Here is a 26,851-nt window from a genome sequence, read left to right as displayed (position 1 = left end):
AAAAATGTGCTAAAAGTCTAACATAATAAAGATGTTAGACTAAACTTTCTGTTTCTAAAAAGGGCCCAGAAATCAGTGACAGAAATAAATAAATAAATAAAGGACAGATCCTCCGTAGCCTTCAGCTTACAGTTCTACATCCTTCCTTGTCTTTCTGACTCCATTAGTCAGATGTCAAAGTCAGGAGCAGTCTGGACAATAGTAAATCTTACCTTTAGCACAATTACTAAAATTCTCATCTGGCTGGAAATGCTGAGAATATATTTCGTACATTTCTTTCAATCTGTCAGCGATAGCCTGAGTTGGATCTCGGGAACATGACCTAAAAAGTAGTATGAATTATCCAACATGAGTGTTTCATCTGGACACAGAGACACGGTGTCTAAAACTATCAATTTCATTGGCGTAAAATGCTTCGAATAGATACTATATACTTTACAAATAAATAGAGGAAATCCCATACTTCCTTTTCAAAGATGGCAACGTTACTATTTGGAGTGGCAGTGGTATTGCCTGTGTGGAAACACTTTACTGCACTCTGCTTAGCCGACTTGCTCTGGGACTCATTTGATGCTGTGGTTAACCCTACAACCTTAAATATCCTGTCATCAACACCAACCAAACTGCCCTCAGGACTGTCTAGTGGGCAGCAAAACCTCCAGGAAGACCTCCTGGAAAAAAATGGAATGAAGGGGTACAGAACCTACACTAGAAACATATAAACATATAAGCCAATGCTGGCTTTTTTAAATTTTCCCAAGTGAGGTTTATTTCACTGACTTTAAATCTTTTGTGTGTGGAGTACTGGTATGTGTTCAAATATTCATGGGTACACATTGAGGGTTCTGTGGAAGTGTGTGGCAATGTGTGCGTGGACGGCAGGGATCAACCTTGCGGTTATTCTTCAGCAGATGTCCGTGTTGGTAAAATGGAGTTTCTCAGCGGGTACCTGGTGACTGGTGATTAATCCGGGATGGCTGGCCAGCAGGCCGCAGGGTCACTGAGGGTACAAGCCTATTCTAGCACACTCTGCCGTTTACATGGGAGCTGGGGGGGGGGGGTCAGGTTCTTATAGAAAGCAAGCACTTTACCAGCTGAACCACCTCCCTCGCCCTCTTTCTCATTGATTTTTCTTATTAGCAATATTTGAGGCTTTTATAACAACTGTTTTAATTTGACCATACATATATATGTCAGAACTTGGTCAGAAAAATGACCCGTGGTGAGCAATGCCTTGGGAACCTGTGAGAGAGGCACCAGGGGAAAAGGCAGAGAGAGGGTCTTTTACCTCACACTGTTCCCTGCATTGCTCTTACATGTGACTTCATGCCTCCTGTGGCAAACATTTACACTAAGCTTATGACATACTTATTCTTGTTGGATGTCAGAACATAGCTATAGAACCCAGTCTGGTCAGTGTGCCCTGAATCTGGATATGGCCTTCTGCCTTGCTTTCATGCTTTCCCAGATATAATCTATAGTCCGTGGCAGGCAATTGTGTTTAAATTGCTCTGTCTTGAGAAAGTCCTGGGAGAGGGCTGCTCTGTTAATATTTAATATGTGGCTGCTGACGTTTATTTACACGGTTTTCTGAACTGCAACAACTTTCCTTGGATCACTGCTTTCGCTGTTTCATTCCTGTATAAAAGTGGGCTGACACTGAAGTGAGATGATTGTCTGCAGCAGCAGACTGTAGTCCGCCCTATGAAGTGAGATTGTCTGCAGCAGCAGACTGTAGTCCACCCTATGAAGTGAGATTGTCTGCAGCAGCAGACTGTAGTCCACCCTATGAAGTGAGATTGTCTGCAGCAGCAGACTGTAGTCCGCCCTATGAAGTGAGATTGTCTGCAGCAGCAGACTGTAGTCCACCCTATGAAGTGAGATTGTCTGCAGCAGCAGACTGTAGTCCGCCCTATGAAGTGAGATTGTCTGCAGCAGCAGACTGTAGTCCGCCCTATGAAGTGAGATTGTCTGCAGCAGCAGACTGTAGTCCACCCTATGAAGTGAGATTGTCTGCAGCAGCAGACTGTAGTCCGCCCTATGAAGTGAGATTGTCTGCAGCAGCAGACTGTAGTCCGCCCTATGAAGTGAGATTGTCTGCAGCAGCAGACTGTAGTCCACCCTATGAAGTGAGATTGTCTGCAGCAGCAGACTGTAGTCCGCCCTACTCCTTCAGGTCCTTAGATCCCAGGTCGGCTGACAAGATCTGCACAGGTCAGCTAAAAGTCAACACATATATATGACCAAATTATAATAACTATATATTTCAACCACTGTGGCTTAACTTGATCATATACATGTATTTAATTAAGTATATATGACCAAATATATATATGCATTGCAAAACCTTAGCCAGTTTATAAAATTATAAAGAAAATAAGTTTCATCCTTGTGAGACATAGCCAGAGATAGCTATGTGATATAGCACCAGAGCTTTATTTATAAGCATACACATATACCTTAAAGCTTACCAGATAAAAAAGGTGATATGCAATCTACTGGTAATATGCAATTCCACTAATAATATCTATAGCTAAAGCTGTCATGACTAGAGATTATAAAAAGATCTGAAAGATATAGCTACAATATAGTCTTTCACAACATATACATAAAATGCTTCTCTCAGTACTGCAGAGGCTGAGGCAGGAGAATGATGAGTTTAAGGCTGTCCCAGGCTACATGGTGAGTTAAGTCCAGCCTCAGCAACACAGACTCCGTTCCTGTTTTTATATGCTGATAACACGGCCTCATTCCGTAACTCAGGCTAGTCTTGAACTTCAGATCCTCCTGCCTCAGTGCTTAGGCCATGTGCCTGGCCAAGACCCTGATTCAAAAGAAGTAAATAAATGATTATTACTTCAAACCAACATCCAGATTGGTGTTTAGTAAAACTGGGTACTGTAAACTAACCAAACTGATACAAGAAATTAACTACTATATAATATGTAATTCACAGTCATATCTAGGTATTAGATTCCAGAGGCCAACTTTCTTATTTTTTCCACATGAGGAAGCAGATGAAAACGTGAACGCCCTTAGATTGTGTACGGGTTCTCAGGACTATACATACACTCACACTCCTAGAACATTGTGTCAATGGCTCACTTCCAAGTTAACTGGAAAAACAAAAATAAAATGCTTCGAAATTCAAGGCAAATCAAGGCCATCTGAAAAAAATACGACTTAGGAAGAAGCCACCAAGGCGTGGACTGCTCCGTGTTAATCACAATAAAGCTGAAGACTAAAGAAGACTGCAAATACAGAGGAAAGGTGATCACTCTTGAACTCCAGTGAGTTATTAACGTCTCCTTTATTATACACCACCAGAAAAAGCTGGTATTGTAGGGATCTATGCCGTCAAACCATAAAGTCTTAGGAACTTTAGAATCAGCTTTCTCAGATCTCCCTGCCAAAGCCACGCCCCAAAGTATACCCTGAGCTGGAATGCATCTCAGCTGTGGACACGCATGAAGCTGTGAGTCCCTACAACATGGCATAAGACTGCTGGTACAGGCAGGTAACACCAGCACGTGGGAGGTGACAGCAGGAGGCTCAGAGGTCTCAAGGCCTATCCTCCACTGCATCTGTAGTTAAAGGCTAGCCTGAGCTACAGAAGCCCTTGTCTCAAAACAAACAACAATTATGTTCTTGAAAAGTCACTGATATTCCTATCAGACTCTGGAGAGCGAAGGAACTAACTCAAGCCCTTTCCAAGTTAGGAACCTCTACAGAGCTTGCAGAAATTAGGTGACTGACCCACTGAGCACCCTGAGTCTTTTCAAACCGAGTCACACTTCAGAATCGTGTTCCAGACCAATCTGCCCATCACCATGGATCCTCCGCTTCCTTAAACTTTTAAAACATTTATTAATATAAGACAGTGTAAGGTTGTCTTTAGTCCCTGCTGTACCACCACACTCTCTTACAGCAATGCCACCTCTAGTTTGCCGAGTTGTCCAGCAAGAGTAAATAAGATGTCTCTCTGTCACAGTTCACAGAAACTATCAGTCCACAGATCCACCAGTGGGAAACCGTGGGCAGCAACTGGCTATAAAACTGGCCACTCACAGCGAGTGGCCTCTACTGGTGAGCTATCAATAGATCACTGAACCCCTGACGCCCCTCTTCTGAGAATTTGCTCAAGCCTTCAGAGCAGAGCTATTAGTGTTTTGCAGGAGGCAAGTGAACGTATCTGGCTGGTCTATTTGAAGTTAACAACCCTATGTGTGCTATCCATGTCTAACATACAACAATGCTGCCCCAAAATACCTAGCTAACACAGAACACACGTGGGCCATGTGGTTTGGACTCCACCAGATACAGAGATAAGAGTACACACATCAGGAGTTCAGTGTCATCTGTGGCTACATGGAAGGTTGAGGTTGGTTTGGGCTACATGAGACCCTGACATACAGTTTTTCCTAGTCTTCCTTTTATCAGTAGTCTTGAATGGAGTCAAAAGTATATAAGAATATGGTCAGGAGTAGAAGAAAAGGGGAAAGAAACAAAGTATTGGCTGTTTTTTTTTTTTCACTTTCCTGAATGTGTGACATTTTTGTTTCTTTTGTTCTTTCTTTCTTTTTTTGTTTTGTTTTGTTGAGCCCTGGCTGTCCTAATACTTACTCTGTAGACCAGGCTGGCCTCGAACTCAGAAATCCACCTGCCTCTGCCTCCCAAGTGCTGGGATTAAAGGTGTGCGCTACCACTGCCTAGTTTGTAGATTTTCAATATAACTGTGGAGATGTGAAGCAGTCATACAAGTCAAGCTTTATTGTGATCAGGTTCCAGGAGCTCAACCTCATAACAATTACAAAAAGGATTTCTTGCTAGGAAAAATAGTTAGGCTGGCTTGGTGTCATATATGTTCATAATCAGAGCTCTCAAGAGACAGAGGCAAGAAAATCATAAGTTCAAAGCCTGTTTGGTCTACATAGTGAATTCCAGGCCAGCCAGGGCTGCCTAGCAAGTACCTGTCTCAGAAAAACAAACAAAAACCAAGACAAAGAAACAATCTCCCCGAAGCTTATAAAACAAAATTTAAAAACAGATTTATAACAATTAGAATAATTGTTATATTTTTTTTCTAGATAATGCCAGCATTTCGATTTTTTAAAATATGTAAATTTCCTGATATTAACTAGCTAGTGTTTTTGTTATATAGTAAGTACTATCCATTAACTTTATTTATTTATTTATTTATATTAAATTATCTTACATGTAAGCACATGTTCTTTTGCTTGGTTGTTTGGGTTTTGGGTTTTTTTTGTGGGGTGCAGGCAAGGGGGCTTTTTAAGAAAAGATCTTATTTAGCCCAGACTGGCCTCAGACTCGTGTAGTTGAGGATGACTTTAGACTGCAGCAGTCCCAGCGTCCACTTCCCAAATACTAGGATGCGGGAAGGCGCTGGCTCCAGCATCGTTCCTGCCCATGTGTGACTGGTCAAACACAACTAGTCTTTAAGGCAGATAAACTGGGTCTACTGTAGTTACCGTCTCCTCCACCACATTAAGTACATCTGAGCAAAGAAGTAATCACAATTACTGAGAAAGTGTTGACGGGTAACATAAGGCACTAACCCTGAAAAATTAAGGTAAGAAATTGAACAGGTCGACAACTAACTCTCGGAAGACAGATGAAACTAAAGCCCACCTGAGTATCCGCTCCAGCTTCTCACTGGGTGCATTCCTGAGGCCGGACAGCATGGTGTGAAGACGGCTCAGGCTGTGTGCAGCTGTGGAGACGGGAGTCACACACGGGCTGTTCTCCTGAACATACCTCACGCCAGTCAGTGGTGTGCAGACTCTAAGTGCTTTAGACTGGAGGAGGAAAACGGAGTGAGTTTCTTTAAATTACACCACAAATAGGAATTCAAGACAATTAGACTTTCTATCCATACATGTTAGCATCTCAAACATCACCACTCTGCAAATTTAAACATAATTCCACTCAAAGGTTCCATTATCCAAAGATGTGTGAAAGAACAATACATACTCCAGGCAGCCAGAAGTTCTCTGTTAAGTAAACCATAGAAATTAGGTGTGTGCCAGGGCAGGGAGAGCACAGAGGCTGTGTACACACTCTCTCTCACACAAGCTCGCTCTACTAGCTCTCCTTCAGAGAGCTCACACTTGAAAGCATGAAGAACATCACTCCCTGCACTGACACACTCCACAGCTTCAGCCCGCTGCTGCAGACTGACACTCAAGGATGGACACATGAAAGCAATGGCCTACACAAGAATGGGTGGATCAATTTACTTCAGAAGGTAGCCATTTCACAATTAAAAAAAAAAAAAAAAAGACAATGTGATTCAGGGCAAATCCGCATCACTCTTCCCCGACTTATTTTTTTTTAAGAGTTATTTATTTCACGTATGTGAGTGCACTGTTTCTTCCTTCAGACACACCAGAAGAGGACACTGCATCCCATTACAGATGGTTGTGAGACACCATGTGGTTGCTGGGAATTGAACTCAGGACTCCTTAGAAGAGCAGTCAGTGCTCTTAACTGCTGAGCACTCCACCTCTCCAGCCCATCCCCTGGCTTCTACTCCCAGAATCCACGACAGTTTATCTCAAGTAGACAGGCCTTCAGAGGAGCAAGTTAGCCAAGATTCTTGAATACACAGATGCACAATATGTGACCTTGTGTCAAAGAATTTAAGCATGAGTACATTCACTAGCAAATCAGCTTTTCTCACAATTAAAAAAAAAAAAAACCGCTAGAAGGTTAAGCTAGCTTGGAGCATTTTTAATAAAATCCAGCAACCATCCCTGAGCGCTGAATGTACTCAACTTAGACTTTCAAAAATGCCCAGTAAGGAGTTTACTCAGTAACAGAACAAACTATTCAATCTCAGGACACAGAAAAACACAAGATGTCCACTAAGTGGAAGTAAGTATGTGTCCTGTGTGTCTTAAACAACAGCAGAGCTGAGACCTCCATTTGTTTGAGGGGAAGCATGCTGCTGTTTAATGGCCATAACTGGCCTGGGTGGATCAGGCACTATCAGTGTGCTGATGCTACCCTGGCTTCTATGGCACGCACTTCCCCTGTGAGTGAAGCGCTACCTGCCTGGACTGTGAAAGAAAAATGTCCTGGTGCATATGAGGAGCTCCTGGCAGTCAGAAACACATAAAACCATCTCACCCGCAAGCAGCTCTGCGTTCACAGAAACAAAGTGTGACAACCACAGCTCCAGCCCTCCAGTCAGCATGGGGCTTTCCATGGTGGTAAAGGGCTGCACTTCACAGTCCCCTGCGACTGTCACGTAGGTGGGGTACTTTCCTTTAACTCAGATATAAAATACCAGGCCAGGTGCGGTAGCACACACCTTTAATCTCAACACTCAAAGGCAGAGGCAGGTGGATCTCTGTGAGTTCAAGGCCAGCCTAGTCCATTTAGAGATTTAGTTCCAGGACACACTGGGGTACATATAAAGAGATCCTGTCTCAAAAAACCAAAACAGCAACAGCAACAGCAACAACAACAACAACAAACAGGATAGGGCTGGAGAGACGGCTCAGTGGTTAAGAGCAATGACTGCTCTTCCGAAGGTACTAAGTTCAAATTCCAGCAACCACATGGTGGCTCACAACCACCGGTAACGAGATCTGACACCCTCTTCTGGTGTGTCTGAAGACAGCTACAGTGTACTTACATATAATAAATAAATAAATCTTTGGACCGGAGCAAGCAGGTCCGGAGCGAGCGGGTCCGAGCTCTAGAACTCTGCCTTCAGATGAGTGGTTCCCAGCCTTCCTAATGCTGCGTGTGACCCTTTAATACGGTTCCTCAAGTTGTGGTGACCTGCATCTTAAAATTATTTTGTTGCTACTTCAGAACTTAAATTTGCTACTGTTTTGATTATAATGTAAATATTTTCTGAGACAGAAGTTTGTCAAGGGGGGATCACGACCCACAGGTTGAGAACCACTGCTTTAGCTATTCATTTTCACTGTTGGAAATCTTTACTTCATAATTTTAACCATCCAGGCAGGACTGCTATAAACTTGAAGTTAACCTGGAATGCATCATGAGACCCCTGTGTTAGAAAAGAAAAAGAAAAAAAAAAGAAAAAGAAAAAGAAAAAGGAGAAGAGAAGAGGAGAAAAGAGAAGAAAAGAAAAAGGAAGTAGGGAGAAGAGAGGGAGGGAAAGGAGAAGGGAAAAGAAGGGGAGAGGGAGGGGAGAGGGAGGGGAGAGGGGAGGGGAGGGGAAGGGAGGGGGAGGCAGGCCAGTGTCAAGTCCGAAGTTTCTCAGTTACAGGGAAGTGGAGTCACCAGTCTCCATCAGCCTAAAAATTGGTTTCGAAGCAACAGAATTTTCTTAAAGATTGACTGTAGATCCACAGGCTCCAATTAGGATAAATTAATATTTTCCAAGTGTCTCTGTGACCACTGTGCAGGGTATACACTACAGCCTGTTTTTTCAAAAGCAACGACTGCCAGCAGGACGCATCTGTTTCGATTAACAGTCAATTTTCTTCTCAGAGCTAACTAAAACCTTTGAAAGTTGGATCTACTTGACTTTTCTTCTAAACATTTAAAACACACACACACACACACACACACACACACACACAGGATTATGAGGAGACAACAGAAGCCAGTTTCCTCTTGCCGCAGCCGCATCTCCCTCGGGGCTTTGAAACGTGGTCAGTGCATCACAAGAGGCTCCTGTTTCCCTCTGGGCTTAACTCACCTTGTCAAGATGCTGCTGCAAGATGTCTCTCATCTGCGTCCGTTCAGCACTCTCTGTACCTGAGGCAGCACTTAGACACCGAGACAGAGTCCCAACTTCCTCCTCAGCATCCTCACCAAGGAATACGCGCTCATCCAGATTCCCAGCGGCTAACACGTATTCTTCATATGCCTTATTAACGGCCTTACTATGGGGAAACAGGACCGCCATTTCAGCTCATGTTCCACACCAGGGTTTTACTCACTACAGCATCTCGCAAATTTCTCAAGGTCATTTATTTCTGTAGAATAATTGCTCATTTCAAAAACCCAAGAGAAGTTGCAACTCGCTTTGATCTAAGTGTCCAGTACACACTGAATATACTTTTTTAACAGTGTGTCAAGGTAGGAACTCTGAACAAACCTGCCTTCAATAAGCTAATAATAATAATAAATAATGATAAACTAAATTATACTAAATTACGCTAAACTAAAGTTGTGATGCTGGGTGACATACAACTGGCATATGACCATGCAGGAACATTTCCTCAGCTGTTCTTGGCACCTCTAAAGACCTGGTATTGCCACACTGTCACCTCTAAAGATCCAAATACCAGTCCTTTTTTCCTTAACTTCATTTTTTTTTTTGAGACAAAGTAGCCCCCAACTTACAATCACCTTGCCTCAGGTCCTAAGTGCTGAGATGTCAGCCCCATGCTCTGATGGCCAGGCACAAAAGCATTTCTTTCTTCTCTTTTTTTATATTAAAAAATATTTATTTATTTACTTTATGTATATGAGTACACTGTTGCTGTCTTCAGAGACCCCAGAAGAGGGCATCAGATCCCATTACAGATGGTTGTGAGCCACCATGTGGTTGCTGGGAATTGAACTCAGGACCCCTGGAAGAGCAGTCAGTGCTCTTAACCACTGAGCCATCCCTCTAGCCCACAAAAGCATTTCTTAATTTCAAAATTTAGAGTCTAAAATCTTGAGTAATAAAACTTTGAACAGAACAAAAACAAGTTTCACTGAGAATAAAGACATATGGCATATGGTTATAGTAGAAGTTTCCAGAACTGTGATGGCTTCTATGAGTTCTACCATAAAGCATTAAAACCATCCAACGTACAAACAGTACAAACACTGAGCGCGAGGTCTCCTCACAGCTAAGTTAAAGTATCAGAGCAAGCCGGGCATGGGGAGGCAGAGGCAGGGGGAATCTCTGAGTTGGAGGCCAGCCTGGTCTACAGAACAAATTCCAGAATAGCCAAGGCTACAAATAGAAACCCTGCCTCAAAACAAAAACAAAAACCAAAAAACAAAACAAAACCAAAAAACCAAAAAACCAAAAACCAAAACCAAAACCAAACAAACAAAAACAAAAAAAAAACCCCAGAAAGCAAGCAAGCAACCAAACCATCCTAGCAGGTGTGCAGCGTAAGTACTCACAAACTCTCTCCAAAGTTTCCGGGCTCCAGGAAGCCAGTAAGATTTTCTTCCTTCCCCTTGAGAAGCTACGATGAAAAGAAAGGTTCTTGGGTTACGTGCGACCGAGTCTTTACCCAGAAAACGTCCGTATGTCATTACTTACGAACCTTTTTCTCAAACAGTTTCCTAATATAGGGTTTCCAGAAGTGTTCCTTTATCCCCTTGGCCTCCAACACTAGACCGTCGTGTAAGGAGCACAGCTTCTCAATGACACACGGCGGGTCGGAGGACGCTTTAGAGTCCTTGGGGTGACAGTCCTCGGACAGGCCTGTGGTGTATAAAATCACAAGATGGAGACAATGGTCAGCACCAACTCGCCAACATACAGTACACGGAAACAGAAATGTTAGTCTGCTCAGCACATGGTGGGCATGTGTAACTAATTTACATATGCCTCAAAAGATGAAGAGAGATGAAGTCAGAGATGGATATGCAACATCCCCAGGACAAACAGAAAGGGACACGCTTCCTCAACCTGTAACCCATGCTCAGGAGGACCGACTGAGCTGTAACATCCTGCCTCACATAGAGAAAGAACTATATAAATTATCAATTGAATTAGTAATGTGACTAAAGGCTGTTGGAAAAATAAAAGCTTGGGGGAATATCTGAAAAACATCAGAACTCTGTTCTGCAAATGAGCCTTACGTTCAAATTAAAAAACAAAACAAAACAAAAAAAACAACACTTAAAAAATTATACAGTTCTGCCAGGTGAGGTGGCTCACACCATTAATCCTAGCACTCAGGAACAGGGGAAGGTGGATCTCTGTGAGTTCAAGGCCAGCCTTGTCTACACATTGAGTTCCAGGACAGCCAGAGCTACAGAAACCCTGTCTCAAACAAACAAACAAACAAACAAACAAGCAAACAGACAGACAGACATTACCCATTTCTGAATGCTGAGATGGCTCATCAGGTGAAGACACCTGCTTCCAAGCCCGACAACCTGTTTACTCTCTAAGAGTCAATTTATAGTGTTCTCTTTCATAAGAACATAAAACAATCAAAGAAAATTAAAGGAGGTAAAAACAGAACAAATAACAATATCAGACAGAAGCAGCAGAGGCAGCACAGGACCAGGGCACCCTGTGTCCAGTCCCCAGAACAAAAGGTGAGAGAATAAAGTGAAGACAATGGGGCGCACAGCAAGGGGCAAAGGTCAGGTGCTCCTAGTTGAAAATGCTTGGACCAAGATTTAGAGTTTAGTCTTTGGAATCTTGGACCATTTGCACCATCTTAATTAGATGAACATGCATAGCCAAAAACTCTTCGGTGACATCTACAACTTTCTTTTTCTGCTTTGATTTTCTGCTGTCTTGTTTGTTCTCGTTAGTACTGAGAATCAAACTCAGGGCCAGCCAAGAAGTCTGTCACAAACTCCATCTCAAGCCTACGTCTCACACCTCTCGAGTCACAGGGAACTGGGAGTAACTAGCTCCACTAATTTTAAAACCAACCCGGATGGGCACGTTGAAGTTCTAACTGAAACCATGCCCAAGCTGACGGCCAGAATTCTTCCACGGTGTTTTTCATGCAGAATCAGCAATATAGACTAGTCTATACATCCTCAGTATTTATGTATATGGCTTATAGAAATTACATAGTCTAAAGCACATTACACGTACCACCAAGATGAGTATGACTCTCATACCAGTCACCCAGAGAGCTAGGTTCTTGTTTCAACATTTTATTTTTCTGTAGCAAAAGAAGTGAGATGCCGTTCTTTTAGCCAACTCTTTGCTGCTACTTGGGGTGCGTTAAGCACCAAATGTGCCAACAGCAAGAAATACTACCATGGCTTTTGCTATATATTTTTCAAAAACCGCCAAAGTTATCATTTAAAACTAAATTCGGTTATATTTGCTTTTCGTTTTTAGAGGTGGGGGTAGGGTGGGCACTGGAGAGATGACTCACTAGTTAAGAGCACAGCTTACTCTTTCAGAGGACCTAGGCTCAATTCCCAGCACCCATGGCTCACGGCCATCTATAAGCCCGGTTACACAGGATTTAACACTCTCCTTCTGGCCTGTGGGAACAGCAGGCACACATGTGGTACACAAACATACATGCAGACAAAACACCCATACACATAAAATAAAGTGAAACATTAAAAAATGTCTGGAGATGCTGACTTCAGTATAAGCACTCATACGACTCAGGTGGCAGAATTTCTCCAATACTCATGTCCTCTGAGGCTAGCAAGCCTGCATCTGGGGATACAGTTTCCACGAGTAAAAACCATGCAGAAACACGGGCTTTCAATAAACTTACCTTTAAAATTAGGGTTCACAAGTTCTTTACGGTTAGAACACTGAAGGGCATTTCCATAGACTAAATCTAATGCGCACAGCAGAAGATGGTAGGAATTGACCAGATCATCGCTAATCATGGGGAAGTTCCCTACAGGGTTAGAAAAGTCACAGTTCAATCAGCATCCACTGCACAGTATTTTAAAAATAATTGCTTCCTCTAGTTATAATGACACCAGACACCATTATACCAAGTTGGTTCAAGAGTGATACTATGTTTTGGCAAATTTACATTTTAGGACACTGACATTTTAATGTATGTCTAAGAATTTAATGGAAACTAAAATTTCAATTAAATTCAATATATATTCAATAGGCATTAAGTAGCTAGTAATGAACTACTACTATTGGTCCAGTCCTTAGAATGCTGAACGCACACACAAAAAATTTACCAACTCTTTTAAGCTCTAACAAGTTATTTTCCATAAAAAAGTTTTTCTGCAGTTAAAATAACTAGATATATTTAGAGGTAAAGCACTAATAGTAACAATTTAAAATGCTTTCCTATATAGCAATAAAGGACATTCACATTAATCCAATGGAACACAGATGTAGACATTTGACTTCAAAAGCTACTACTGTCCCAAGGATAACTGCCATGCTTGTAGTAAGAGAGAGAGAGGTCCCAAGGATAACCACCATGCTTGTAGTGAGAGAGAGAGAGAGAGAGAGAAGGGAGGAGGGAGGGAGGGAGGAAATGAAACAAGCGCAGGTCTGCAGACACACTATCCTACAGTGCTGTTTATGAAGGATGCTGAACCACTCTGCTAGCGAGCATCTGTCTGAAGAGCCGCGGTCACACCTCTGCATTGTCACATAGTGCAGACACAAAGCGCGAACCACACTTCCACACACAGTCCTACCCGAATGCACCCAGCACCCGTGCTTCTCTTCAGCTCAGTCGGCTCTGTATCAGACCATTTGCTTCGGTCCAAAGAAAGTTACCGCCTACGTCAGCTCTTCCTTTGGGGGATAGGCTGAATCATCAATCAATCAATCAATCAATCAATCAATCAATCAATCAATCAATCAATCAATCAATCAATCAAATGCTGCTGCTGCCCGAAAGGCCAAATAATTATTAAGAGATCCAATTCTGCATTGGTATAACCAAGCTAACTTGCTTGCCTCTGCTATAAAATATTAAAAGTCTACCCCTATTGTACATAGAGCAGGAAGCCACACTTCCTGTTTCTAAGAGAGTAAGCGGTCACTGGCAAGCCTGGACTTGCCCGTGTCTACTCACTGCAGAGCAGTTGCAGCAGCGCGGGAACCCCTAACCGCAGCTGAAAGGCCCCTAAAGGTCGGGTTCTAAGTGAAATTTCAGGACAGTCCCAAGAGGACATATTGGCCATCTCAAACCCTGACCTTACAAATGGACAGTTATGTACAAGCCATTTTACCATTTAATCAAGAGACTTAACCTCTAGATTTGGCTCACTTGTCTAGGCAAAACATTTCCGGTGTCATGACAACAGAAAATGGTCCTCAGCTCAAAAAGCCCTTCATGTGACAGCTCAAACTTGTCACTTGCCATGCTAAATACTGGGAATGAGATGATCTACGATGACCATAGGCTACAGGCAAAGTAGATCTTCCCCCAGAAAGAAAACAAGCGCTGAGCTAAAGCAGCTAAGCTACCAATCTAAGCATACAGCACGTAAGCCACACTGAGCTGTGCTGTGCCCCTGAGCCCAATGCTGGAAGCTTCAATCCAGCCCAGGGAACAAAGACAGAGTCCCATCTCAAAACAGCAACAACAAAACAACCCCAAAACAAAGCTAAGTACAACAAAGCTAAGTGCAATGGATTCTGCCTGAGACTCTGCCATTATTTTAATAGTTTATACACTAGAAAATACATTCACTCCTAAGCACACACGAACTAGATTAAAATCCTAGTAGCCACATAGTTATCCAATACAATCGTAAGGTTGCTCTCATATGTACTACCAGTCACACAAGCTAACATGGCAGCCTTCACAGAAAAGCCCAAGCTTTTATTTTGTCATTGATTTGTATCACTTTTATTTTATTTTGTATTTGTGGTGCTTAGGATTGAATACAGGGTCTTGTGCATGTTGGACAAGCACTCGGTCACTGGGCCACGTCTGTCACTTCTGACTGCACTGAAGGAGGTTACCAGTGTCACTGTCATGGAAAGCATAGCTAAGAAGCTCAAAAAGACCCACCCACCCTCCCTCCCTCCCTCCCTCCCTCCCTCCCTCCCTCCCTCCCTCCCTCCCTCCCTCCCTCCCTCCCTTCCTTCCACTGGGCACATAGCTCAGATAATGAGAGGGGACTCCTCTGCTGCCTTAGAGAGGACCAAGCTGCAATTACAACAACACTCCTGGTGACCACACCTTCATGGTCAGCCTCAAACCAGGAGACAGGAGAGCTGGGTTCAAATCCTTACATTATTCTTTTATTTTTTTTCAATTAATTTATTTATTTATGCTCTTTACAGGCAAGGCAGCTCACTTAGGGGAACAGGATCCAAAGGCAGGCAATAGAGTTAGGGCAACCCCAGCTATTGGGGGACCCACAAGACCAAGCTGTATATCTGCTACATATGTGTGTTGGGGGGGGCACCATATATGCGCTTTTGGTTGGTGGTTCAGTCTCTGGGAGTCCCCAAAAGACCAGGTTAGTTAATTCTGTTGGCCTTCTTGTGGAGTTCCTATCCCCTCAGGGTCCCTCAATCCTTTCCCCAGCTCTTCCCACAAGACTCCCTGAGCTCAGGCTAATGTCTGGCTGTGGGTTCTGCATCTGTTTTGGTCAACTGCTGGATGGAGGCTCTCAGAGGACAGTTATGCTAGGTTACTGTCCGCAAGCATAACCTTAACAGCTTCTGGCTTTAGTTGCCGCATCTTGAAAGGAATTTGTTGTGATAGTTGATCTGATAAAGGGAATGAATCTCTTATACAGTAATGTTCCCTTATCCATGGCTTTATTTTTATAGTTTCAGTTACCTTTGATCAACAGACCAAAATAATTTCAGATAGGCAGGGATGCCTATAGTCTAAGTACTAGGGAGACTGAGGCAGGAGGGTCACAAATTCCAGGTCAGACTGGCCTAAGGAGCTAGCCTCAAACAAATAAAAACTACCTTTAAAGTGGCATGTTTCACTGTTCTGCCCAGCTCTGTGGACAGCTCTGTCCTCCCTGTGTCCCACATGTCTAGGACGAATATGCGATGTATCCATAAACCAGTTAGCTGTTTTTGTGATTATTTGATATACTGTCTCCATACAGCAGAGATTTTATTTAAGCAACCTGTATTTCACTTAGCAGAGATCCTAAGGTCATATAGCAATTTGCCAAAGAAAAGCCAGAAGATGAAAGTGTTTCCATTAAGTGAAAAGTTGAGTGTCCTTAATTTAAATTTTAAAAAAGGCTTTTAAAAGGGCTGGAGAGATGGCTCAGTTGTTAAGAGCACTGGCTGCTTTTCCAGAGAGCCCAGGGTTGAATTCCCAGCAACTTCTTGGACAATCACAAGCATTTGAATATCCGATGCCCCCTTCTGACCTCCTCCGATACTGCATGCACATGATGACAGACATGCAGGTAAACACCCTTGCATAGAAAACAGAAACCTTAAAAGAATTCTATGCTGCTGCTGCTAAGACTTCAGAGTACAATAAAGTAATTGACAGAGACAGAATTTATATAACATCTACTATACTACCATAACTGTTCTGTTCTTATTATCTCTTACTGTGTTTGATGTATAAATTAAACTTTATGTAGGTATGTATAGCAAGAATCATAGCATTCAAGAGGTGGAGCTATCTTTGGTTTCGGGTCTTAGGAGGTATCCTGCATACATAAAGGGGGGCCTCCAGTATGCATGGAGCTCCTTCCAATTCTGACACTTTGTATCTCATTGAACTACTTAGTGGCAGCAGTATGCACAGTCTATAGAGAAAACCCTAATGTATCTGATTGTACCTTCTCCTTTAGACTGTTAAGCTTTATCTCTAGACAGAATATACCAAAGTCACAGAGGTGTACTGAGTGCATGCATACCTTGCCGGGGGGTAATGGAATGAGAAGAGGAGAGAATGAGATTCGAAGCATCTAATTAAGATTAGTCACACTCCTTACCTGTAGACACACAGAAAGTCATTTAACCTATTCTGAGGACTTCAGTCCCACTCAGTGAATCAGACACAGCTTACGAGGAGCGGAGCCCCACGTACACGGTAATGCACAGTGTGGTCGTTCTGTTCACGACTCAGAGGAATAGCTTCACGTCAAAGAGGCGTGGTCAAGACTAAAGCGAAGGGTGTGACACTTAATACGAGGAGACATGGATACTGTAAAGATAGTAACGAAGAGCCTCATACGAAAAGTGAGGCTTTCTTCCTGATTCATAACACAGCAGACGAAATCAGCACCTAGAAATGGCTAGCTAACTCCTGTCTGAATACTCGTTACTCTTACCTTTCGCATATATAAAAAGCACCCAGCAAAAATGGAAAATTTCTGATGTGGTACAGGGCTGTCGCCTGGAGAGGGAGAAAAACAAAGTTGTGAGACAAATATAACAATCACAAAAAGACAACCCAAACGACTCAAATCAGATACAAAACAAGCCGGGGGCAGGTGAGGGATAACAGATGTAGCTTTTCAGGGAAATGTACAAGATGCTCTGTCCCAACCAAATACTGAAAGCAAACAGCTGGGAGGGAGAAAAAGCAGCTCAGAGGTAAAACAAACAAACAAACAAACAAACAAACAAACAAACAGAATCCTTTCTATGTCTCTGGGGTCAAGAACAGAAGGCACAAAGTAAGAAGGAAAAAACGACAGCTCTGGTGCTGACGTCAGTACAGCTAACGCTGCTTCCAGGCTGCAGGCAGTCTGGGGTTACCGCTTCGCCTTGTGCACATGGACTGTAACCCTCTCCCTAGAATACTCCACACTATAAAACCACAAAAGGTCATTCTGAAGTAAACTCTGGCCTTATCCTTATGCCTACACTCCATCCACTAAGAGACCTGTTGTATTTGACCAAGCTGTCTGCTAACGGGGATCTCAGACCTGCTGTAGCTTGGCTTTTCTGCCAAGATCTCTTGCCAGTGCTTAAACCTGACTTCTATAGGGCCCAAATCACAAGAGCCTCATCTTTCATTTTATTTTTGTTTTTGGAGACAAGATCTCATGTCACCCAGGCTGGCCTTGAACTTGCTATGTAGTAGAGGCTGACCTTGAACACCTATATCTGCCAAATGCTAGGATGATGGGTGGATGTCACCATGCCCAGCTTTACAGCAGGAACAAGAAGAGCAGCCGGTTCTGGAGAAGAGCTAGGGGCTGGTTTAGTTCTGGTCCTAGCACCAGCAGGCTCTTGTTTCCCTGGCCCCTTCTCCTTCATCTGTCCAAGATACTCTATTTAGGAGTGGTACTGGCTTCAGGTCATAGTCATTGTGAGAATCAGTCAAACCTATGCTGACTACTTGGGCTACATGAGACGCTGTCTCAAAAAGAAAAAAAGTTATGGCCTTTCTGCAATAGTATATAATAACCTATTTGTGATTTTGATCAGCCTCAAATATAAAATGTAGGCCTTTTTGCTTGTAATATATAGCTACTATACATTTTAGCTCTTAACATTAGGGGCCTGGAAGTACCTATACCTAACCAATCTGCTCCGCAAGCCTCTCTTGGGCCTCTGCACCACTATTTCCTCTGTACTGAAGGCCCCATCTCTATCTCTAAAGTCACCTGCCAAGTCCTACCCTCTGCTTCCTCTATGCACTGCTATCAAACTGGGTCATCTAGGTTTATCTTGGCCTCAGAAATCTCACTTCTCTGTGCCTGCTACACTCTTATGGCCTGTATGTTATTTCTTCTCTCTTGCTTTACTGTCAGCTCTCAGAAGAGAGATCACGGTTCTTTTTGAATGCCCATCCACAACACAATACCAAATCGGTAATTTGTTGTGTTTAACACACAGAGACATAGTCGCAGCTGTACATTACAGTCATACTCATGAGGCCAGGCCACCATGGTAAAGCATACGGGTTCTGCAGTTCTACCCACTGTCAGGTGCACGGACCGCCTGCTTTCTAGAAGTTTATTTCCCCCATATAACAAGGCTCAGACCCCTAAGGTTGTCATATTACACGCTCACACCGGGGAAGAGTGCTTGCCTCACGACACACAGTTATGTGCCATACATCCTAGTCTGACTGTTAGCAGAGAGTGCTAGAAAGTGCCAAGACCTATAGAGTAAACTGGGTGTGGCGGAACGTTCCTGTAACCCCAGAGCCTGGAAGGCTGGTGCAGCAGAATAGTAAGTTTGAGGCCAGCCTGGGCTACACAATGATATCCTTTTCCCCCATTTTAGCAGGTTTTGAGTTTGTTTTATTTTATTTCTCTCTTTTTGGCTAAAACAGAATCTCTTTTATACAGTCCAGGTGATCCTTCTGCCTCAGCCTCCTTAATGCTGGGATTTTAGTCCTGTGTAACTATAGCCAGCCTCTTGTACATTTATGAATACTGTTATAGTTCTACTTAAGAAAAAAGTTCCTCACATACTTTAAAAGCAACGCTTCCCTTTCTGTTTAAATAACCTTGGCTATTAAAGGAGGCCAGATTGTGTCTGTACTCGTAAAGACAGGGAAAACTAGCTGGAGGAAGCTGCTTTTGTAAACCTGACCAGAAAACAAGTTTACAGTAGGTGAATTCCCCCTATTCTCACCTAACCTAGTTTCTTTGGTGTTGACTGGTTATGAACATCAAACTCATTTCAGGGACTATTATTCAGTTTGACATAAAGGTTAAATAATAGAAAATATCAGTATCTGATCAATGCCAAGAAAGTCAACTGGAAAAAGTGGTGGGGCCTGACTTGTGCAACCTGCACTTTTGGTTGCTTAAATAAAAAGAGAAAATTATATCAATGTAAAGTTCAAATTATATCAATGCAAATTATATCAATGTAAATTATATCAGTATAAAGCCCAAACATTTTGAATTGTGAAAGAAGCCAGGGAATTTCTAACATACGGCAGAGAGCAACAACAAATTATTATTTAAAAAAAAAATACTTTTTAAGCCAGGCATGGTAGTATATGTCTTTAATCCCAGGACTTAGATGCAGAGGCAGGCAGATCTTTGAGCTGAAGGCTAGCCTGGTCTACATAGTGAATCCCATACCTCCAAGGTTACATAGCGAGGCCCTGTCTCAAATCAAACAAGCAGAGAAGTCCCGGCTTCTCGGGGGTTATTTCTGAAAGCATTTTCCCGGAGAGAAGAGACACATACCTCTGTTTTCTTCCTCTTTGCTGGCGAGGCTGTTCTTCTTGGGGATATTTAAAAATGTCTTGAAAAATGGGTTCATATTTCTTAAAAATCACAGCAGAAACAGTGAAGTTTCTTTCTAATCTTTCAGTACGTTCTCGGAAATGTGGGGGCAGATTTGCCATGTCTTCCCACTTCTTCATCTTGTTAAAAAATTCAATTAGGCTGATATTTAAAAATAAAGGAGAGGCACTTTAATAACGTAAAAGTGATATTATGCCAGAACAAGTGAATGCCAATACAGGAAACCAAGATCATTTCATTGAATTATATTTGGACAACGACATAAAATCCAGCAGATGCCTTTGGTTAGCTTAATCTCCTACCCTTCGCCTTCTCACTCCAGGCCTCCCGACCTACTCTGCTCAGGTTTGGTTTCTTTGTGTGTATGTGTGTGTGTGTTCATGTAGCTGACACATGGGAATGCACATGGAAGACAGGAATTGATGTTCAGTGCCTTCCTCAATGACTTTATCATTTGGATTTTTCTGCTGGGTGTGTCAGGAGTTTTACCCATGGCCCCAGCTCTGATCTTTTAAATACTAGAACTATAGGGCTGGAGAGAGTATTTGCTGTTCTCGCAGAGGACAGTGCCTAGCAACCACAAGGTCACACATGACCATCTTTTACTACAGTCCCAGGGGATCTGATGTCCTCTTCCAACCTCCTTGGACAGCAAACATGCACATGGTACCACATACATGCATACATGCATATATACATGCAGACAGGCAAAATGCTTGTACACATAAAATAATGAAATGAACCTTAAAGTTTTTAAAAAGGTACTAAAGTAAGGATAGAAACAGTCCAAATTTTAATTTATATATCTTCCTAATCTAGTGCTCCACCCCTTCAAATGCAACCCCAATTCTGAAGTTAGTTTGATTATTTTTCCTTACATATAGTCATAAAAAAATAAGTAGTATCTTTTGTTGGCTTTTACATTTTATGTAAAATGTATCACACTATAAGTAACATTCTGCAACTTAATTTTCATTTAATGTTTCTGAGATTCACTAATGTCAATACATGGAAATATCTAAATCACTAAATAAGTGATTACTAAATTACTAAAACCATCCCCTCCTATGAACATACAATAACTTTCTGATTCACTCAACGACCAGAGACAGGTTACTTCTAATTTTCCATTAATAAAATGGAATAGGACTGGAGAGGTGGCTCGGAGGCTAAGAGCATTTCTTGCTCTTGGCAGAGGACCCAGGTTCTGTTCCAGCAGCCACATAGCAGCTCACAACCATCTGTAACTCCAGTTCCAGGGGATCCAATGCCTTCTTCTGGCCCCCACAGACACCAGAACCCATGTGGTACACATATATACATGCAAGCACTCATATACATATAAAAACCATGAATTTTTGAATGTTGCAATAAACATCTTTGTATGTGTGCAGGAGTTTCTTTAAGATCAGAGAATACGCAGCTTCAATTTTACTACGTATTCCATGTACATTAAAACACAAGTCCTGTGCATATGTATCTAAGCGTACTGCCTCATAATTCATATTTATTTACCTTTTCAATCTAGACTAACTTCAAAAGCTTCTCAATATCTTTATTTAAACTTACAGCAACATTATACAATAAGTTATAACCTTTAGTGCATTACAATGCAAATACACTCAAGTTCGTATGGACTCTGAAATGGTAAAGGAAAACCACGACTCAGATTCTAAATTTGGCTGTGTACATGTTAGATGCTCACAAAACGGTAAACAGAGAGAATTTGCATTATCAGTGTGATGTCTAAGGTTTTTAAGAATTTAGCTGCATTCTACTTACCTCTGCTCCGAACAGCGAAGGATTCTGGTTAAAGATACATAGTTTCCTTCAGCGGTCCCTTTGCTCACAGTTGGAACAGATTTTCTGCAAGCCACATATAAGGCACATGCTAACCAATGAAGGTCATTTCCCTGAAGAAGAAAACGGCTTTGGTTAATGGCTTCTGTGTGCTTCAGTGTAAAACTTCCTGCACTCATCTGGAAAGTGATACTTCTATGACGGCCCTTGCCCACAGCCTCTTCCAGTCCGTGACACTGACATTCGTCTATGCATGGGACTGTGTCTCTGTTCCACTGAAGCAGGGCAGAGTTTTATGCCTCTTTATCTGACTGTCTCTACTAACACCACAGGTATTAGTGATGCTATACAACTTCAAAGGTCACAGAAGGGAACGCTAATACCACCTCCTCTGTCTTTGAGAGTGTCATAAACCAGCATAGAAAAAGTGTGACTTCCTTCAACTGTCATGCTGAGAGAGAAAATATGGCAGTGGCCAGTTAGTTAGAGAGAGATGCCCAAGGAGCCCTGCCATGCTGAGCTACGCCCACCCTTGTGACTCAATGCTTCCGGGTGAGACAACAGTCATTTTGATGCAGAAACGAGGCATCTACCTTGTACTGCCCGAATTCCCACACCACAGCGCGGTATCCCAGCTTTCAGCAAGGAGGTTGAGATCCAGGCTCAGGTCCACATGTTCACACAGTGCGTTACCCAACAAATCCTCTCTCCTTCCCGTCAGCATAGCTCTGAGCAATGGTTTCGTGCCGTGTTTGGTTTGGAGGACTGTTTTGGTCTTTGGTTTTTGTCTTGTGACTGCTGGTATTAGAACCCGAGGCCTCACCACACACACTCCACTACAGCATCCTCAATCCCATGGTGGTGTAATTTTCCCCAATTGTCTGGCCTCGAGGTGAACTGAGCTTTTCAACTACTGAATGTTTCTGCCATCAGGATCTACTGGGAAGGATACAGCTAAGCGGTTACAATGTCATCTTTGTTCTAAAGAAGGGTTTAAGGGAGATGAGAGAATTTGTAACTACATCATTCCCCGAAAAGGGAAAACAAACAGTCTTACCCATGAGAATGTTACAACACTTGAAGGATGAAGGAAATGGAGATGCGCTTTGTAAAGTAATACATGCCTGGGGCCACCACCAACAGAGAAAAGATTCCTCTGACCTGGTTCATCATTAACCCTAACAAATATCTATTGAAAAAATTCCTTAACAGTCGTTGTCAGGCTGAGGAGACAGCTTGGTGGGTCCTGCTTCCCTGGTGTGCTTGAGGTCCTGGACATGAACTGGACATGGTGGCCCACTCTTCCAACCCCAACTGGCTTGAGGATCTGACGTTCAAGGTTATTCTCAGCTACACCCTCAGCAAGTTCAAGGCCAGGCTGTACTAGATGACACCCTGTCTCATATAACTCCCCTCCTTCGCTCCCCCCCAAAAAACCCAAACCAAACCCAAACAAACAAACAAAAAAAAAATGGGTGGAAGTGGGGAGAAGAGATATTTCTAATTCACAGTCCATGGCCATGGAACTCAAGTAGATCTGCCTTGGCCACATATTAGAGAGCTCACCATGGGCAAACTACTTAAGTCCAGAGGTTTCATTTTCTTCATTGACAACAGTGAGAATTAAATAAACTACAAGAATTCAGAATATGGGGCTGGAGAGATGGCTCAGTGGTTAAGAGCAGTGACTGCTCTCCCAGAGGTCTCTGTTTTCGTTCCCAGTACCCATGTGGTGGCACTTCACCGAATAATGCCAGATCCAGGGGCTCTGACACCCTCTTCTGACCTCTTTAGGTTCCAAGCCTGCATTTTGGTACATAGTCATACATGTGGGCAAAGCATTTATTTGCATAAAATAAAATTTTCAAATCGATTTCAGGAAAACAGTTGAGAGAATTCTAAAGCAGATGGTAAGTATTAATGATCAAGTGTGCTTTATTTCCTCTGTATGTTTTCAGACAACTGCTGGTCTACATTACTTATTCTCCAGTATTCCTGACCGGAAACTCATGCATCAGGGAGTTTTAGGTTTCACCCACTGCTTTCTTCCCAGTACCTAGAAAACCTATGGCAAGAGATAGGGGCTCAGGAAATACTCCAAAATGAACAAGTATTCGTGCCAGTATAGGGCTGTCCTAGATGTGCTAAGATAGACACCATGACTAAAAGCAACTTGGGGAGGAAAGGGTTACAGGCTATCATTGGGAGCTCCAGGCAGGAACTGGGAGGCAAGAGCTGAAACAGCTAATGAGGCCTCCCTTATACAGTCCAGGACCAGGAGGGGCAGCATAGCCCACTGTGGGCGACATCAATTAGCAACTAAGAGCATGCCCCACAGGCATGCCCACCATCCATCTGATGATAGAGCATGCCCACCGTCCATCTGATGATAGAGCATGCCCCACAGGCATGCCCACCTCCATGCCCCACAGGCATGCCCACCATCCATCTGATGGAGGTGACTCCTCAGATGAGGCCTCCCCATTCCCAGGTGTGTCAAGTTGACAACTGAAGCTATGGCAAGGGTCAACTGGGCTAAGAATCGAGATTAAAACCTCACTAACCAATCCAAATAAGACATAAATAATAAACAAACAAATAAATAGAACGCCTCAGCCAAACAAGAAATAGTGACTATGTTTTCAAAACGATTTACTAGTCGAGCTGGCAAGGCTGAGCAGGTAAAGGCACTAGCTGACCAACAGATTTAACAGACTTGCAGTGATCCACGGGTGAAAAGATAGACTGACTCCCCAAAGCCGTCCTCTGACCAACACACACACACACACACACACACACACACACACACACACACACACACACTAATTTACTAAGCATCTGTTAAATGCCACTTGCATATGTGACACCAGGCTTCATATGACTTAGTCTGTGATTTGAAGTCTCTGCTATGTTATAATACTCATTCTTGCTAATTTACAGCGTCATCTCTAAGGTGAAGTAAGAATTCGTTTGGGAGTATTTGTGTCCTTCAAACCAGAAGTTCTCCTCTTTGCCTGGCTATCGGAAACACTGGGTAAGGAAGGCGGCTACGGTCTCTTCAGCCAGACTGCTTCAGTCTAGGAAATTTTCTGCACACATACACACATTGCTTTAGTTAAGCTTTAGGTAAGCACTTTGAAGTGGGCACAAGTAACAAAACTGCTCACACAACATAACTGAGTTTCACTGTGGTTAAAAACTTGTCCAGAGTCACTCAGACACAGGTCTAAAGCTGCCATGTTTCTTTTTTTTGTGAGTGTAACAAATGGAGAGAGGGGAATTCGATGTGTGTCGATTTTTAAAAAAATAGAAATAAACCGACTCAGAAGAATGGCACAAGTACATCCATATCATAGTTAAATAACACCTTGCTTAGCCTTCGGGTCGGGGGCCTCTTTGCTCTGCTACTTCGATAAGCTTCCATATATAAAATCAAAGGGTCATACGCACAGGCAGCTGAAAAACAATCCGGACTTCCGTGTCACTTCCCATTGGCCCATACAGGGGAGGTGCCTGCAGAGTTGACAGGCACTAGCCCGAATAGCCATTTTCGTCAACTGCAAAGCCCCGTCCCAAGAACGGAACATAACAAGCCTACACCTGGATGACAGCCAAAAAGAGTGCCCAAGTTCAGCAACAAATGTTGTGTGTCTACACCCGCTTTTCATCTGCCCGGGGGGTGGGGGACAATAAATCCTAAGCCATTCTCACACGTAAGCAAGCCTGAAACTTAATGAGTTTCCTCTGACGGCCGCAAAGCCAGGGGGAGGCAATGGTGCGGGGCAAACGACCAAGTGATCCTAGGGCCACCCCGAGTCCCCGATCTCCACGGAGGATCTGAGCACGCACCTCCAGCGTGTAGCTCTCGCTCATGCTGCGGTAGCTGCTCCAGGCCTCGGCGCGCGCCGCCTCGTCCATGTTGAGGCGGCTGCACAGCTCCTCGAACCGCTGCTGGATCTGATGGCTCGGGGACCCCGCGGGCTGCGCGCGATCCGCGGCGTCGCCATCCTCCTCCTCTTCCTCCGAGCTGGCTGCAGCAGCTGGAGGAGGCGGTGGCGACTGGTTGCCTCCAGATGCCATGGCGCACCCCGAGGCCGCGGCTCTTCAGATGCGCTCAGGGCCCGGGCCCGCAGCCATTCAAACCGCGAAGCGCCGGCCCGTCAGCAGCCTGTCCTGCTACTGTGCCGCCCCCAAAGTTCCTCAGTCCCATGCGGGCACCCGTAGGTCTGAGCACGGCCTGCTGGGAAATGTAGTCTCGGCCGGGATCTCAGGGAGACCAAAAGTCATGGAAGAAGAAAGCAAAAAACGAGCTGTGCATCATTTAGGGGTGAATGGACACGTCCTCTACCGTTTTAAAAAGCATCTCTCAATAGTGAGACCATTCAGAAGGCTCGTTTGAAGAGAAAAAGACCAAGAAATATCGACAGGATTTAGTATATAAGCCCTTTACACACATCCTCACCTAGAGGTCCTCAGATAGTAAAGCTAAAAGGTCCAAAGTAAAGATAATAGTTTGCCTGCCCTTTCTAGTCTCTGTTGCTGAGATAAACACGGACTGTAACCAACTCGGAGAGGAAAGGGCTTATTTCATTTTAGTCTTTACAGTTCATCATTGACGGAGGTTAAAGCAGGACGCTGCTTACTGACTTAGCTCCCCGTTGCTTTATCAGCTACTTTCTTAATACAACGCCACCCCCGCGGCCGCCACCTCCCTAGGCAAGACCCACAGGTCAATCCAACAGAGAGGATTCCTCAAGTGACACTCCTATGTCAACGCTATCAATGGCAAAGGTATATTGAGCTAAGAATTGATCTCACTTCACCAAACAAAAACAAAATAAAAAACCCTCAACCCTCAACCCTCAATCACACAAATAATCATGAATGTGTTTTCAAGAATAACTTAAAATGTATATTAGCTATCACATAACTGCTCCTAGATACGGCTAAAGTTTCTTACAGATAAAAGGAAGAGCGTAGAGCAGGGACATCTGAGTGAGTCCAGAGTGGACATGACCCTGAGCCACCTGAGGGAGGAGAGTGCGGGGAGGGGGCGCGGGAGGTGAAGGGAGAGAGGGGAGAGAGGGGAACCAGGTGCAGCAGCTAGAAGGCCCAAAGGTACACCGAGCTAGAAACTAAAATGTCTGGATTATATAGGAAAGCACAGCCCACCCCTTGAGCTGGAGAGTTTTGGGTAGGGGGCTGGCTATGGTAACAGGTAGAGGTTGAGGGCTAC

General features: G+C 43.5%; 1 protein-coding gene across 3 annotated transcripts in view; it reads right to left on the bottom strand.

Annotated features, from left to right (window-relative positions):
- Rbl2 (RB transcriptional corepressor like 2) overlaps positions 1-25,814 on the bottom strand; it is a 53,788-nt gene extending 27,974 nt beyond the window's left edge. For 2 of the 3 annotated variants that reach the window (NM_011250.4, NM_001282001.1), the window contains exons 1-10: positions 25,465-25,814; positions 21,598-21,728; positions 19,756-19,956; positions 16,927-16,991; positions 12,444-12,572; positions 10,278-10,438; positions 10,132-10,196; positions 8,702-8,888; positions 5,650-5,816; positions 213-322 (exon numbers count right to left, since the gene is read on the bottom strand). In NM_011250.4, the coding sequence (NP_035380.3) occupies positions 213-322; positions 5,650-5,816; positions 8,702-8,888; positions 10,132-10,196; positions 10,278-10,438; positions 12,444-12,572; positions 16,927-16,991; positions 19,756-19,956; positions 21,598-21,728; positions 25,465-25,695 (1,447 nt within the window). In that variant the 5' untranslated portion in view covers positions 25,696-25,814. The remainder of the gene's footprint in view (positions 1-212; positions 323-5,649; positions 5,817-8,701; positions 8,889-10,131; positions 10,197-10,277; positions 10,439-12,443; positions 12,573-16,926; positions 16,992-19,755; positions 19,957-21,597; positions 21,729-25,464) is intronic. The other variant, NM_001282000.1, reaches the window with a different exon arrangement.
- Between the last annotated feature and the right edge of the window lie 1,037 nt (positions 25,815-26,851).

This window comes from Mus musculus, chromosome 8 (assembly GCF_000001635.26).
Source record: "Mus musculus strain C57BL/6J chromosome 8, GRCm38.p6 C57BL/6J".
Lineage (NCBI taxonomy): Eukaryota > Metazoa > Chordata > Mammalia > Rodentia > Muridae > Mus > Mus musculus.
Note: the sequence above shows the minus strand (reverse complement) of the source record. Positions and strands in the feature narration are given on the sequence as shown.